This window comes from Balaenoptera ricei, chromosome 20 (genome assembly GCF_028023285.1).
Source record: "Balaenoptera ricei isolate mBalRic1 chromosome 20, mBalRic1.hap2, whole genome shotgun sequence".
NCBI lineage: Eukaryota > Metazoa > Chordata > Mammalia > Artiodactyla > Balaenopteridae > Balaenoptera > Balaenoptera ricei.
In genome coordinates, this window is record NC_082658.1 from 14223848 (window position 1) to 14239080 (window position 15233).

At 41.6% G+C, this 15233-nt stretch overlaps 1 protein-coding gene and 1 non-coding gene across 2 annotated transcripts; one reads left to right on the forward strand and one right to left on the reverse strand.

Annotated features, from left to right (window-relative positions):
- Window positions 1-155: 155 nt before the first annotated feature.
- On the reverse strand, window positions 156-228 carry TRNAR-CCG (transfer RNA arginine (anticodon CCG)). Its single transcript has one exon. It is a non-coding gene; the product is annotated as a tRNA-Arg (tRNA).
- Window positions 229-4086: 3858 nt separating this feature from the next.
- KPNA2 (karyopherin subunit alpha 2) lies at window positions 4087-14530 on the forward strand. The gene is made up of 11 exons (XM_059906896.1): window positions 4087-4198; window positions 5554-5651; window positions 5803-5940; window positions 8049-8137; window positions 8972-9240; window positions 9509-9603; window positions 9700-9963; window positions 10155-10388; window positions 10630-10812; window positions 12607-12756; window positions 14179-14530. Exons 2-11 carry the CDS (start codon window positions 5577-5579, stop codon window positions 14269-14271), a joined length of 1590 nt encoding a protein of 529 aa, XP_059762879.1. The 5' UTR covers window positions 4087-4198; window positions 5554-5576; the 3' UTR covers window positions 14272-14530.
- The last annotated feature ends 703 nt before the right edge of the window (window positions 14531-15233 follow it).

Genomic DNA, 15233 nt, shown 5'->3' on the forward strand with positions numbered 1-15233 from the left:
CTCACTTACAGTGCTGTTAGAACCCGGAGATGCATTTCCTAATTTGTAAATCGGATAGCCCTCGAGATCGCTGTAGAGAAAGCGAAATTACGACATTTCAAAATCTACTTTCGTGCTCATCCCCGCGTTTCTCTCCACCAAAACTAATCTTCCTGCGACCCAGATGGGACTCGAACCCACAATCCCCAGCTCCGGAGGCTGATGCCTTATCCATTAGGCCACTGGGTCACCACGGGATCCGGGTTCTCACACCGTCCCCTTACGGAATGCCATCATCGCGCACCGCCCTCGCGCTCTGCGGCCTCCCTTCCGGCGGTGTGTGATTTGGGAGCCGCCCCCAGTGCCTGCAGCACGCGCCTGCGCACTCCTGCGCCCTCGACCCGTCCCGCCGCCAGAGCCTCCGCGCGCATGCGCAGGGTCTGCCCCACCGCCTTTCCCTGGTACTGCGTGGCCCGCACGCGGGTGGCTCTGGGTGTTTCTGGGGGAGCTGTTTCCTCTTGGGTTTTCGGAAGGGTCTCAGTCCTGGCAGCATACTAGGCGCACTTGGTGTGGGGCGGAGGAACTCTAAACAAAATTTCAGTGCCTGGCCTCTCCCCGTTCTAATTCTATTTACCAGGGCGGTCCCGGGCCTCTGCATTTTGCAGAGTTCCTGCGACCTTCCTCTGGGGTGAGGTCCTACCGCATCCCCCCAACCTTCCCATCCCTAACAGCTGCCTCCTTCCCTTTTTTTCCCTGCATTTTTTCAAATTACGTTAATTGGATAGCATTATGTGCTGGGAGCTGTTGGGAGTTTCCAGGGTGAAGAGACTTTTCTTCAAATCTGCCCTTCTCTCCCGCTCACCTACATCCATTTCTCTCCCCATCTCTTCTTTCCGAATTGAAGGGAGAATAAATATAACGAGGTCCCTAAATACAAAATAATACGAATTTTGTTTTTATCTTAAAGCTAGGTCTTCGATAAAGATTTAGAGATTTTCTGGTTCCATGCATAGTATCTGTATGCTTGTTGCATATAAAGGTGCTGCATTTGTTATTTTTAAAAATACACGATTTCGTTTTCTTCTTAGACACATAATACCTGTTCATTTTTAAATTGTATAAAATGGGGGTAAGCCAAACAACAATTGAAATTGATAATAATTTTACCGTTCAGAGTTAACCACTATTAACATTTTGGTGTGCATCTTTCAAATCTTATGTGTCTGTGTGTTATGTGTCAGTTTTATTACCTGTGGATCCTGAGTCATCCAGGAAATGCTTTTCACAAAAACTAGGACATTATTAGTGAATAATAAATAATCATATAGCAACGATGGTGCAGAAGCGATGGTGGGTAAAACTGACACCTTAATGAATCAAGGCAGTGACACTGTTAGCAATAATCGTTATTCTTCACCTTTGTGCAGTGGAGGGAGGGGAGGGAATTTGGGCCAGCTTCACTTAAGAACATCCTTGATGACACTATAAGAATTATTAATTTAAATCTCGACCCTTGCGTACACATCTTTTTAATGTTTTGTGTGACAAAATGGGAATTATGCATAAATCACTTTTACCACAGAACTGAGGAAAACATTTGTTCAATGTTTGAGTTGCAGGCTAAACTGGCTGCTTTTTCAGTGGAACATAGTTCTTGAAAGAATGACTGACAGGTAAACTATAATTATTCAGACTTGGGCACACTTGGGTTTGCTTCTCTGGAGCAGCTTCATACTCAGGCTCACGTCATCACGGCACGCAGTCCACTGGAAGAGAGGGGATATCTCACAAAAGCCTCAGTATATATTTTACTGCATTGTGTTACATCTTCATCACCAAATTCCTGTGTCTGGGGGATGGAATGTAATGATTGGCTTAGGCCAGACAGACCCTCTCCTGAATCTCCATCCAAACTACAATAGGAAGAGTTGGGGGTGTATGCTTTCCCAGGACAAGGTTGTATCTTTCAAAGGCAACTTTCACTTTTGACATTTTACTTGTGTTTCAGGTTATTTTCAGGTGAAAATACAGAATAGTGGTCAGAGAGCACGGATCCTGGAATGAAATGGCCTGGGTTTGAATCCTGTCTGCCATTTACTCCTGTGCAAACCTGTACAAGTTACTTAACCACCCACTCTTCTGTGAAATGGAACAAATAATACTACCTCACAGAGTTGTGAAGATTAAATGTATTCATAAAGGTAAAACACTTAGAACAATTCTGGGCACATAGTACCCAATATTTGCAAGCAAAAGAAAACCCAATTTGGGGCTTCCCTGGTGGCGCAGTGGTTAAGAATCCAACCGCTAAGAATCCACCTGCCAACGCAGGGGACATGGGTTCGAGCCCTACTCTGGGAAGATCCCACATGCTGTGGAACAACTAAGCCCGTGCACCACAACTACTGAGCCCGCGCGCCTAGAGCCCGTGCTCTGCAACAAGAGAAGCCTGCGCACCGCAACAAAGAGTAGCCCCCCTAGCCGTAACTAGAGAAACCCCACTCGCAGCAACAAAGGCCCAACGCAGCCAAAAAATAAAAAAAAAAAAAAAAGAAAACCCAATTTAACGGGCTTAAACAACAAAGGAAATGTATTGGATGATGTAATTTCAAAGTTATATAATTGCAGCTTTCTGAGGTAAGGCAGGCTGTTGATCCTGGTTTCTCTACGACTGTCTAATTCAGATTTCTGGACTGTCTAATTGAAATTTCTGTTACTCACATCTCTCCGTTCAGAAGAACAGAGCCTGCTTTCCAACCTCTAATCATTAAACAAAAGGCACAGGCTTCCCAACTGGATGAATTTAGGTCACATGACTGCCCCAGAACCATTCACAGTAGCCAAGAGAATGCCTTGCAGTGACAGGTTTGGAGGTGAAATCCTTCCACATTTTTGCATTTAGGGGGATAGGATTGTGCTGACTGGTTCGGTGGGAGTAGAAATCAACCTCCTATGACTCTCATAGCTGCTACACAATGAGTGAGGCTGGCAAAAATGCCTGCGAGAAGGGATGAAGTTCATTGTTTGAATTTATAGTAAAAAATAAGCTAATACAGCTTTTCTTAAAAATACCCTTTTCAGAATACAGAAAAGTTGCAAAAAGACAACAAAGTGGCCCATAATCCTGAGGTTCTGATAACCATCATTGATGCTTTTTTAAAAAGTACGAGAAAATACAAACATTTTATTCAGAAATGTATAAAATATAGCATAGATCATTACTATAACAATTGACAAAATTTGAACACAGACTATAAATAAGTAATCACATCAAAGTTCAGTTGTCTTGAATTTGATGATTGTGGTGTGGTTATATAACAGAATTCTTACAAGATACGAGCCGAAATATTTAGGGGTAAAGGGACATGATTTCTCAGACTTGCTCTCAAATGGTTCAAAAAGTAATATGTAAAAGCCGTGTATATATATATTTACATAGAGAAATAGTAAATGTGGCAGATGTTAACATTTGGCAAATATGGATAAAGATTTGCAGCTGTACTGTATTTGAAATTATTAGAAATAAGACTGGAGAAACAGGCATAATAAACCTTTTGTTACCATATTTGTGCCTTCTATGCAGTCTTTTATGACGCAAGTTAAACAACAACGTCAACACCACCTAAAAAAATGCAGCACATATCTGCCTTACCCCTCCCCTCCTTGATGGCCAGAAACCCCGACCAAGTTCCTTCTGAGTCCTATCAGGGGAAAAATGCATAGCAATATATTTCTATATCAAGATTTTGAAAGAGAATTATTTTGGGAATCATCTGTGGTACTTGTTTAAGGCAAACATCCAGGGACACTACCATCCACCGTACAAGCATAAACGCACTGCTAAGAGGCAACGCTCCAGCCATGGCGGACTGGGAACTGGCTCTTCGCGCTGCGTGCCGGGATCTGGAGTCTTTCCCCTCCGAACTGCAAGGCGCTCTGGGATAGCCCGGCCTCTCCCTTATCTCGCGATGCTATCCTCTCTTCTTCGGGGCCCTCTGACTCCCTCCCCAACGTGTTTTTCAAATCCACCAATGGGCGCATAGCGTAAGCTCGAACCAGCCAATCGGAATGCGGGGCCACCGGGAAATTTAAATCGCGCCGGCCGGCTGCTCGAGCCACACCGTCCTCTGGCTGACCGTGGTAGACGTTTAGAGCGCAGTCGATCCGCAGCCTGTGCGCCCCGCACCGCCTCCTGTGGAAGCTTGAGCCGGCTCTGTAGGTACGAACTGAGGCCGCAGCGCGGCCCGAGCGGCAACGGCTGGCCCGCAAGGCCGCGCTCGGATTGCAGGCGGCGGGAGGGGAGGCCCGGGGTAGATGCCCAGCCTGGCTTTGGCCTCTCTGGTTGAGGAGGCCTCGGGGGCGTAGTTCGTTGACGAGACGGGCGTTGCACCATGCGAGTGCTTGGCTTTAGGGCTCGAGGCCCTGCGAACAGCCGCGATTGTCTTTGAGAGAGAATCAGAGTGAGGCCCGAGGAGGAAAGCCTCGGTAGGGGGCCCAGCGCCTCTGGCTCCTCCTCCGCCCGTTCCCGCTGCTGCTTCCCCGAAATGGGGTCGGGGGTGGGGGGGTGGGGCAGGGGAAGGGACTGGAGATGGAGGTGGCAGTTGGAAGTTCTGAACGTCTCTTAATACGTAGGCCCTGGTTTGGCTGTGTCACAATTTCGTAAAAGAACAGAATGGAATTAAAGATAGCCACTTGTAAGGAGGACGTTTACTTTTGTGCTCTTTTGGAGATTGCTCTTAAGTAGCTGAGTTTGAGTGAAGCACAGCTGATATCAGCCTAATTTAGTGGATTCGCTCAGAATTTCTGGAAATGAAAATATATGCGAGATGCTGAAGATGCAGAACTGCGTCGCAGGTGTTCAGGGTGGGTGGGCAGGAAATTTTATGAAAGACTCCACAATGTAATGATAAATCCGATTTTTAAAAATTTTCAGACGTGGAGAATGTACCTGTTTTGGCCTTTTAAAGACAGTAGAGGCTCCAGAGGATCTGAATTTATGGCCCCTAGGACATAGATTTAAACTGTAACCTCATTTCCCCTACTTTGTCTTCAATTAACTATTTATGGGTCTAATATAGAGTTTAGAGGCACACTGTCCGGTGTGGTAGTCCCCAAACGCATGTGGCTAGTCTGAATTGAGTTATGCTGTAAGCTTAAAGTCCCCGCAAGATCTCGAAGAATTAGTATGAAAAAAGAATGTAAAATATCTCAGTAATTTTTTGATGTAACGTGTTGAAATGAGAAAATACGTGTTGGGTTAAATAGAATATATTATTGAAGTTAATTCCATTTGTTCCTTTTTGCTTTCTTAAAAATGTGGCTACTAGGAAACTTAAATTTATGCAGCCTGCATTATATTTCTGGTGGACAGTACTGCTCCAGGAAGTCTCAGCCCTTCAGAGGGGAGGGGCCAAAGATCATTTGGCCAAAGCTGTTTAATAGTGCTGAAAAAGGAAGTTCCTCCTCTAATATAGAAATGTAGACTCAGTATGTGTTTGGTAATTCCATTAATGCTCATCTTATTGCAAATCAAAATGATAAAAGGGAAATTTTTTTCTCTCCCTCATCTTACAGCTTTCTCCCTTTGTCTGATAACCATGTCCACCAATGAGAATGCTAATTCACCAGCTGCCCGCCTTAACAGATTCAAGAACAAGGGGAAAGACAGTACAGTGAGTACCTTCTGTTGCTTTCCTATGATATTTCTTAAACGGGAATATATTTGGAAAGGGGGTCAAAATTTTGAGCGAATTTGAAAAAGTGCCCTCACTTGACAACAAAAACTGATGTAATAGGTGAGATGATATGTTGTCTTTTCTCAAGGAAATGAGGCGGCGCCGAATAGAAGTTAATGTGGAGCTCAGGAAAGCTAAGAAGGATGACCAGATGCTGAAAAGGAGAAATGTCAGCTCTTTTCCAGACGATGCTGCTTCTCCACTGCAGGAAAACCGCAACAACCAGGTAAGGATATTTTAGCTTGTGAATTACGGTAAACCCAGAAAAATCAATATGGGGCTTTTCTTAGAAATTTAAATAACATGCCTAGCTTTGTGGTTTTAACTATCAAATGTGAAGATCTGTTTTTGTGTGCTCCCAGTCAGTAATTCTGATGCGTTGTCTTTTTCCTGCCCACCCTACGTAATCTACTGAAGCTTATTCTAAGGTTGTCTTTAGCTCTGATCTCCCTTCAAGTTTTTCTGCATTTCCAGTTGCCAGCTCATACCTTGACCTGGCCGTTCAACTGTTAATTGAAAGTTAATCGTGTCCAGAACCATCTTATTTCTACCTCTTTCTTTCTCTTTCTCTTTTTCTTCCTCCCTTTCTTTCTTCTCTATTTTTTGTACTTGTCACCAGCTTTATTCAGGTCTTTTTCCTCAGTACTGAAATACTTTCAGTAGTTTCCTAATTTTATCTTGCCCTTCATTCTGTGCCACATGCCACTTACCTAAAAATTTTCCTAAAATACTGCTTTAAACATCTTAGAAACTTTATGGTTTTAAATCCTTATTTTTTTAATGTTTTTTGTAAATTAGACCCATCTTAGATTTTCAAATTTATGTCTTTCATCTTTCAAAGATATTGGGCACTTTCCTAGTTTTTTTCACGTTATGCTTTACTTTAGCGCTCCGTATTTTATCAGTGTTTTTTTTTTTTTATTGAATTCCACCTATGTGCTATTTCTCGAGTTTTATACTCAAATCCCATCTTCTCCTTTATAGCACTCTTTGGTTAGCCTAACAGGAAAAATGCTCCCTTCTCAGAATTCCTGTAGCACCCCATTCTGCACCAAAAAAGAAGAGTAAATTCTGTATAACACTATATACATATAACACTATATATATAGTGTTATACATACAGCCATTTATTATATGGTTGTTTACTTGTCACATTTTCCTTGTTAAGTTGTAAGCTTATAGGGAGAAAGGGACACTGTCTTTTTGAGCTAACTGTAGCATTGGTTCTCAAACCAACGCTACAGTTAACTCAAACCTATGATCACAACCTATACATTTATATTTGCAACACTACTGTGGAAATGAATAGATAACAAACTTAGATATGAAAATTCCCAGCATACCTAAATACAAGTGATTTAGACTAAGATAGGAATAACCTTCACAGTGCTCAAATTCATTTTTTTAAAGTTGTTCACAGCTACTTTAGTGACTAAATGCTGGGATACTCCATTACTTGAGACTTTGTTTAAATTTATTTATTTATTTTATTTATGGTTGTGCTGGGTCTTCGTTTCTGTGCGAGGGCTTTCTCTAGTTGCGGCAAGCGGGGGCCACTCTTCATCGCGGTGCGCGGGCCTCTCACTGTGGGGGCCTCTCTTGTTGCGGAGCACAGGCTCCAGATGCGCAGGCTCAGCAGCTGTGGCACACGGGCCTAGTTGCTCCGCGGCATATGGGATCTTCCCAGACCAGAGCTCGAACCCGTGTCCCCTGCATTGGCAGGCAGACTCCCAACCACTGCGCCACCAGGGAAGCCCGAGACTTTGTTTAATCATGACACCAAGTTTGAGAATTGTTCTACACATTAAAAATGAATATTTCATTAACAGGCAAATTTTAATGTAGGGCTAAACTCGTAGTAACTGATTATAAACTTAGGAATGTCTTCATGTTGGGATTTTATTGTTTGTATTTAATTCTTTTTTTAAAATAAATTTATTTATTTTATTTTATTTTTGGCTGCATTGGGTCTTCATTGCTGCACACGGGCTTTTCTGTGGTTGCAGCGAACAGGGGCTACTCTTCATTAGTGGTGCTCAGGCTTTTCACTGCAGTGGCTTCTCTTGTTGTGGAGCACGGGCTCTAGGCGCGTGGGCTTCAGTAGTTGTGGCACACGGGCTCAGTAGTTGTGGCGCACGGGCTTTAGAGCACAGGCTCAGTAGTTGTGGCGCACAGGCTTAGTTGCTCCGCGGCATGTGGGATCTTCCCGGACCAGGGCTTGAATCCATGTCCCCTGCATTGGCAGGCGGATTCTTAACTACTACGCCACCAGGGAAGCCCTGTATTTAATCTTAAAAATGATAATTTGCAAAATTAATTCCACTCTTCTTGTAGGGCACTGTAAATTGGTCTGTTGATGACATTGTCAAGGGCATAAATAGCAACAATTTGGAAAGCCAGCTCCAAGCTACTCAAGCTGCTAGGTAAGTCTTGTCTGCTATAGCATGGGTAACCTAAGAAATCAGCCTTTTTACATTTTTTGGTGGGAAAGTGATGAGCAGGTGGTGTGGGTCAAGTAAAGGTTAAGCCAGGCCTAGGCCTATTTTCATTAGAATCTTCCCTTAGGAGGATGTAAAATTTTCTGTAATTCCGTCTACCTCCAGTGATAATCACTGTTAACCTTTCGGTGTACTTTTTAACAAAATTACAAAGTTTTTGTCACAGTGCCATTTCAAGTCAGTGTCAGGGAAAGGAGGAATTATTCAGGAAGTGGGATTAGCACATTTATTTAGAATGGTCCATCCATTTAGGAAATAAATATATGTAGACTCTTATCTCCCACCATACACAAATATTTGTGATATCCATAATAGAAAGGATTAATAATTTCTGTAGCTTGACAGTGTGGGGAAAAGCAAGTCCAGTTGACAAATGATCATGGAAAAGATGTTTAGCTTCACTAGTGGTCAGAGAAATGCAAATTAAATTAACAGAGTGTGATGCTATCAGATTGTCAAAGTTTTTAAAAAGTGATAAGATCTAAAGTAGATTTCTGCAGAGATGCAGAGAGAAGGTTCTATGTTATTGGTAATATCTCAGCTTTGGAAAAAAAGTAGTTTACGACGCAACTTACGGTAGCGCCATGCAACCAGTCTGCTCAGCTCCTCTTAAATCCAGGATGTCTCAGCATTTAGTGCTTTACTGTAAAAGGTTGTTTAAAGTTCTAAACTCTTGAGTTGCATTTTAAATTGTTTTTTTATATGAACCTGTTTTGTTAATCACCTTCAACTTTTGTTTCTCTTTTTGCTTTCCCTTAGGAAACTGCTTTCCAGGGAAAAACAGCCCCCTATAGACAGCATAATCCGGGCTGGTTTGATTCCAAAATTTGTGTCCTTCTTGGGCAGAACTGATTGTAGTCCCATTCAGTTTGAATCTGCTTGGGCCCTCACTAACATTGCTTCCGGGACATCAGAACAGACCAAGGCTGTGGTAGATGGAGGTGCTATCCCAGCATTCATTTCTCTGTTGGCATCTCCCCACACTCACATCAGTGAACAAGCTGTATGGGCTCTAGGAAACATTGCAGGTACTTGGATTTAAAATTCTTTTGACTGAGTGTCTCCAGTCATACTGAGGTTGGTAGAAGAGCCTTGTCATAAGTAATAGTGACGTCTGTGTTGGGTTTTGAACTTACTTGCTTCCAGTGCGTATAAGGGGTGGAAGTGGCATCTAATTTAAGGAATTTCTGAGAGTGTTTTCTTTGCGTCAAGACACTGGTGCACTCAGTCACTGAAATTGATGGTGCTAGACAAGTAGTTATGGTTAACTTTGCCTTTTTTTTTTTTTTTTTAAAGGTGATGGCTCGGTTTTCCGAGACTTGGTTATCAAGTATGGTGCAGTTGACCCGCTGTTGGCACTTTTGGCGGTTCCTGATTTGTCATCTTTAGCAGTAAGTTACTTAACATACATCAAGTTATTCATTGATTATAATTTTCCCACCTTCTCAAAAAACAGAGCACTTCATTGCATTTTTCTTTTCCCCCAGTGTGGTTACTTACGTAATCTTACCTGGACACTTTCAAATCTTTGTCGCAACAAGAATCCTGCACCCCCCTTAGATGCTGTTGAACAAATTCTTCCTACTTTAGTTCGTCTCCTGCATCACGATGATCCAGAAGTTTTAGCTGATACCTGCTGGGCTATTTCCTATCTTACCGATGGTCCAAATGAACGGATTGAAATGGTTGTGAAAACTGGGGTTGTACCCCAACTTGTGAAGCTTTTAGGAGCTACTGAATTGCCAATTGTGGTAAGTGAACTTTCAGGTGAGAATATAAAGTGTAAGGAGCATAATCAATTGGTACTAATATTGACATATTGTCTATTTTAGGCCATATAATGAGCCTCTTACTTGTCAAAACTTTTAGGGTATAGAGATTTTGAGCAGTGCTGGAAAAGATAAAAGATAACCGCCAGCGTCAACATTTTTTTCCTTTTCAGACTCCCGCGCTAAGAGCCATAGGGAATATTGTCACTGGGACAGATGAACAGACTCAGGTTGTAATAGATGCAGGAGCACTTGCCATCTTTCCCAGCCTGCTAACAAACTCCAAAACTAATATTCAAAAGGAAGCTACGTGGACAATGTCAAACATCACGGCTGGCCGCCAGGACCAGATACAGCAAGTTGTAAATCATGGATTAGTCCCATTCCTTGTTGGCGTTCTCTCTAAGGTAATGAAGTCTTAGGACTTAATAAGGGATTGTTAGTGTTTATGGACAGGCACTTGGTAGATTCTTAATGTGCTAATGTTAAGTTCTACTTAACTGCCTTTGCTGAATTATAGTCATTTCTTTTACTTAAGCTTGGATAGGACCAGTTGGTAGTTTTAGTCACCGTTTTTCTGAAACAGTACTTTTGGAATCTTATTTTTATGACTCTTCTGAAATAAACCTGTTTTCTTATGTTAATTAGGCCGACTTTAAGACACAAAAGGAAGCTGTATGGGCTGTGACCAACTACACAAGCGGCGGAACAGTTGAGCAGATCGTATACCTTGTTCATTGTGGCATAATAGAACCGTTGATGAACCTCCTAACTGCGAAAGACACTAAAATTATTCTGGTTATTCTGGATGCCATCTCAAATATCTTTCAGGTAAATCTTAAGAAGGTGGCATGTGTTTGAATTTGGACTTGATAATTGGTTTGCTATGTAGGTGATCGGGGTGGGGGCAGCTGAGCTTACTCAGGGGGCCACAGAATCAGAGAGACATTTATGGGGGCCACACTCTTGATAAAAGGTGTGACAAGGGATTGTAAGAGATATAAAGGAGATGACAGGTGCATGATGTCACCTGAATTGAGGTCAGGTACATATGTGGACACTATTCATACCTATTTATTTTGTCAAGAATTTTTAATTCCCCAGTTTCATACTGAATTTTGGTGAGATTAAATTTGAATGACCTAGTTAATTATATTTTTCTTTTGGTTCCGTTCCTAACTGATCCAAGCATGCTAGCACATGGCACTTGTCATAGTGTTTGGTGGTAGGTAGGTCTTACTCAACAACTTTAAACTTCAGATTATGGAAATTTGTACATATCAAAGTTGAGTTTAGAGTAATGATACCTAGTGTATCCATCACCTAGCATAAATAATTGTCAACATTTGGCCTCTTTTTCTTTTTTTTTTTTTTTTTAATTTTATTTATTTATTTTTGGCTGTGTTGGGTCTTCGTTTCTGTGCGAGGGCTTTCTCTAGTTGCGGCAAGCGGGGGCCACTCTTCATCGCGGTGCGCGGGCCTCTCACTATCGCGGCCTCTCTTGTTGCGGAGCACAGGCTCCAGACGCACAGGCTCAGTAGTTGTGGCTCACGGGCCCAGTTACTCCGCGGCATGTGGGATCTTCCCAGACCAGGGCTCGAACCCATGTCCCCTGCATTGGCAGGCGGATTCTCAACTACTGCACCACCAGGGAAGCCCTTGGCCTCTTTTTCTACTCACCTTACCTAAAATTTTATTTTTTTTAAATTAATTAATTAATTTATTTATTTTTGGCTGCATTGGGTCTTTGTTGCTGCGCGCGGGCTTTCTCTAGTTGCGACGAGCGGGGGCTATTCTTCGTTGCAGTGCGCAGTCTTCTCATTGCGGTGGCTTCTCTTGTTGTGGAGCACGGGCTCTAGGCACGTGGGCTTCAGTAGTTGTGGCATGTGGGCTCAGTAATTGTGGCTCACGGGCTCTAGAGCGTAGGCTCAGTAGTTGTGGCGCACGGGCTTAGTTGCTCCACGGCATGTGGGATCTTCCCAGACCAGGGCTTAAACCCGTGTCCCCTGCATTGGCAGGCGGATTCTTAACCGCTGCGTCACCAGGGAAGCCCTACAATTTTATTTTGAAGCAAGTGAGTTATTTCATTTTTAAAAATTTATGTTTCTCCTAAAAGTTGAGAACTTTAAAACATATTTAGCCAGAATATCATTCTTACACCTAATAGGTTCTTGATATCATCAAATAATCTAGTCCAGGGAATTTGTTTTTACATACCATAGGCCATCTTTACTCTCGGACAATGGTTCTCTTCCTTGACTACATACATCTTGGGATTATCTGGGGTGCTTTTACACTAGTAATTTCCTATTCCCATCACAGACCAATTGAACCTGGATATAGCGTCATTTTTAAAGTTGCCGAAAAGGTTGAGAACTATACTAAGATCTTTGTGGCTGAAGGCTGCAGAAGTAGTTGCTAAGAGCAAGTACAGGTCTGAGTCCCTTGAATTTTTAAAAAATGTAAAATGTAGATAAAAATGGAGATAGTTTTATCTCATAGGATTATGGAAGGAACTGTTGTGTTTATTTCTGTCTGATACATGTTGATAGTCAAACGTAGACATTGTTTTCTTCATTAAAACAGAACAAAGTTTAAGCTACTAAACTTGGAAATTTTTTTTAGGCTGCTGAAAAACTAGGTGAAACTGAGAAACTTAGTATAATGATTGAAGAATGTGGAGGTTTGGACAAAATTGAAGCTCTACAAAACCATGAAAATGAGTCTGTGTACAAAGCTTCATTAAACTTGATTGAGAAGTATTTCTCTGTGGAGGTGAGTAACCTGGTAATGTTAATAAGAACTGGGAAAATACACACTTAGGATTAAGCCCGTAAGATTTTTTTTTCCTCATACTTTTTTAACGAGCCCTGAAAAATACAGTAAAATATCAGTGTAAGTAGGAGATAACATACATATTTGCTCCTCTAATGTTTGGCTTGATGATAATACCATCTTTGTAACTTGAGATATTGAAAAGTCACCAATTTACTTTCGAATGAAGAGCCTCACGAATCTTAGAATATCTTTTTTTTGTTGTTGTTGAATTTATTTATTTGGTTGTGCCGGGTCTTAGTTGCGGCATGCTTGTGGGCTCTAGTTCCCTGACCAGGGATCGAACCTGGGCACCCTGCATTGGGAGCGCAGAGTCTTAACCACTGCGCCACCAGGGAAGTCCCATGAATCTTGGAATATCTTGAGACTGAGTTTGTGTAGGAGTTGGAGAAGTAGGCCGACCCCACAGCCATCCTCTGGCCTATTCGGTTTTGCTCTTGCCTACTGAAAAGTGATAGGTTAAAAAAATCTCTATTTTTCTGTTAATTGTAGAAGCTTTCTTTAAAAATTTTTTTCTTTTAATATTATAATTTTTTATTGAAATATTGTTGATTTACAATGTTGTGTTAATTACTGCTGTACAGCAAAGTGATTCAGTTATACATATATATATACTTTTTTGTATATATTCTTTTCCACTATGGTTTATCATAGGATATTGACTATAGTTCTCTGTGCTGTACAGTAGGAACTTGTTGTTTATCCATTCTATGTATAATAGCTTACACTTAACGCCAACCTCTCACTCCATCCTTCCCCCTTCCCCTCCCCCTTGGCAACCACCAGTCTGTTCTTGATGTCTGTGATTCTGTTTCACAGATAGGTTCATTTGTGTCGTAGTTTAGATTCCACATGTAAGTAATGTCATACGGTATTTGTCTTTCTGACTTACTTCACTTAGTATGATAATCTCTAGTTGTATCCATGTTGTAGTAGCATTTCTTAACCCATTCAGAACCTTCCCCTCTCAGGCAAGTTTCAGTAGCCCTCCCTCCACTATTTGAGATATTGAAGTGTGTTTCAGGATTAAAGGTGAAATACGCAAATGAAGACTTTAAGAGTGAATACCTTATAGGCATTATGTTAAGTGAAATGAGTCAGACAGAGGAAGACAAATACCATAAGATCTCTCTTATATGTGGAATGTTAAAAAACACACACACACAAGCTCATAGATACAGAGAACAGATTGGTGGTTGCCAGAGGCGGGAGAAATGAGTAAACTTTTTTTTGTTTTTGTTTTTAGCCTAAATAAATTGAGATAAAAGAAGAAAAAAGAGTAAATACAGACTTCTAGGCAGCTACCTCTTAGAAATGTGCCATATTTATGGGATTATATTGTTTGTTTTTAAATACTTCCAGGAAGAGGAAGATCAAAATGTTGTGCCAGAAACTACCTCTGAAGGGTATACATTCCAAGTTCAGGATGGCACTGCTGGGACCTTCAACTTTTAGATCGTACATCTGAGGCATAAAGTTGTTTGTTGTGTACTATGTTTGGTAGAAGTTTGTCTTACTGTTTCTCTACTAAGAACTCTTTACACGTGGTTTGTTATTGTAGCACTTTTTACAAAGAAACTATACTTGAACAGTTCCAAACTGTACATACTGTATGAAGCCTCTCCTCTCAATGGGTTTCTTATTTCTATGTGGAATTTCATACCTTGCAGTGTCCTGTAAATAAAGATTAGATTCCACCCTTTTCTTTACGTCACCATGCCGATGTGTTACTTTCTAATTTAGAGCTCTTAAAGGCTGCAAACGAAGGGGAGCTGAATTGAACGGATGTGACTCTAACCAGGGGTGTAGTTTTGGTTGCAGACATCATTTAATGTAAGGTTTGTTATGTCATCAAGGATACAAGATTGATAACTCCCTGCCCACTTCTGAATTCTGGCTTTGCTCCAGGCTGCTTCCCCTCTTGGTTGGTGAAAATGGCCATTGGCACTTCCAGTCTTCACATCCATTTCACACCAGTCAGAAAAATTTTTTTCACAAGTTTTCACCAAAGAACAAATAAAATTTCGCAGAAGCCCTCAGCCAATGTCTTTTCAAGGCTTACTGGCCAGGGAGATGGGATAAAAATCTTAAATTTAATCATAAATTTCTCCTGGAGCTACAAGTGGAATTCATTCCTCCGAAACTTCAAGGCTGAAAGTGGTTTCAAGGCTGCACCTTGGCATCAACAACTGGGAAAGTTTAATTGGTAAGGGGTGGGGTTGAAATAGTGTACTTAAGTTTTTAATTTAATCCCCAGGTGTTCCATCTGTGCAGCCTGGGTTGTGAAAGCCACTACTTGAAGGAGTTGCTATGCTGTTAGCAGAAAAGGAAGGGGTTGGGGGGGTGGAGTGTTAGCTACAGTATCCCAGAAGTCTCAGGAAAACGAAATGCATCTTTAAAGTACAACTGTTAGTTTC

Excerpts from the sequence above, each read along its gene's own strand:
- KPNA2 (XM_059906896.1), top strand. The coding sequence starts at position 5,577 with ATGTCCACCAATGAGAATGCTAATTCACCAGCTGCCCGCCTTAACAGA. Across the intron at positions 5,941-8,048 it reads AGGAAAACCGCAACAACCAG|GGCACTGTAAATTGGTCTGT; the intron begins GTAAGGATATTT and ends CTCTTCTTGTAG. Across the intron at positions 10,813-12,606 it reads CCATCTCAAATATCTTTCAG|GCTGCTGAAAAACTAGGTGA; the intron begins GTAAATCTTAAG and ends AATTTTTTTTAG.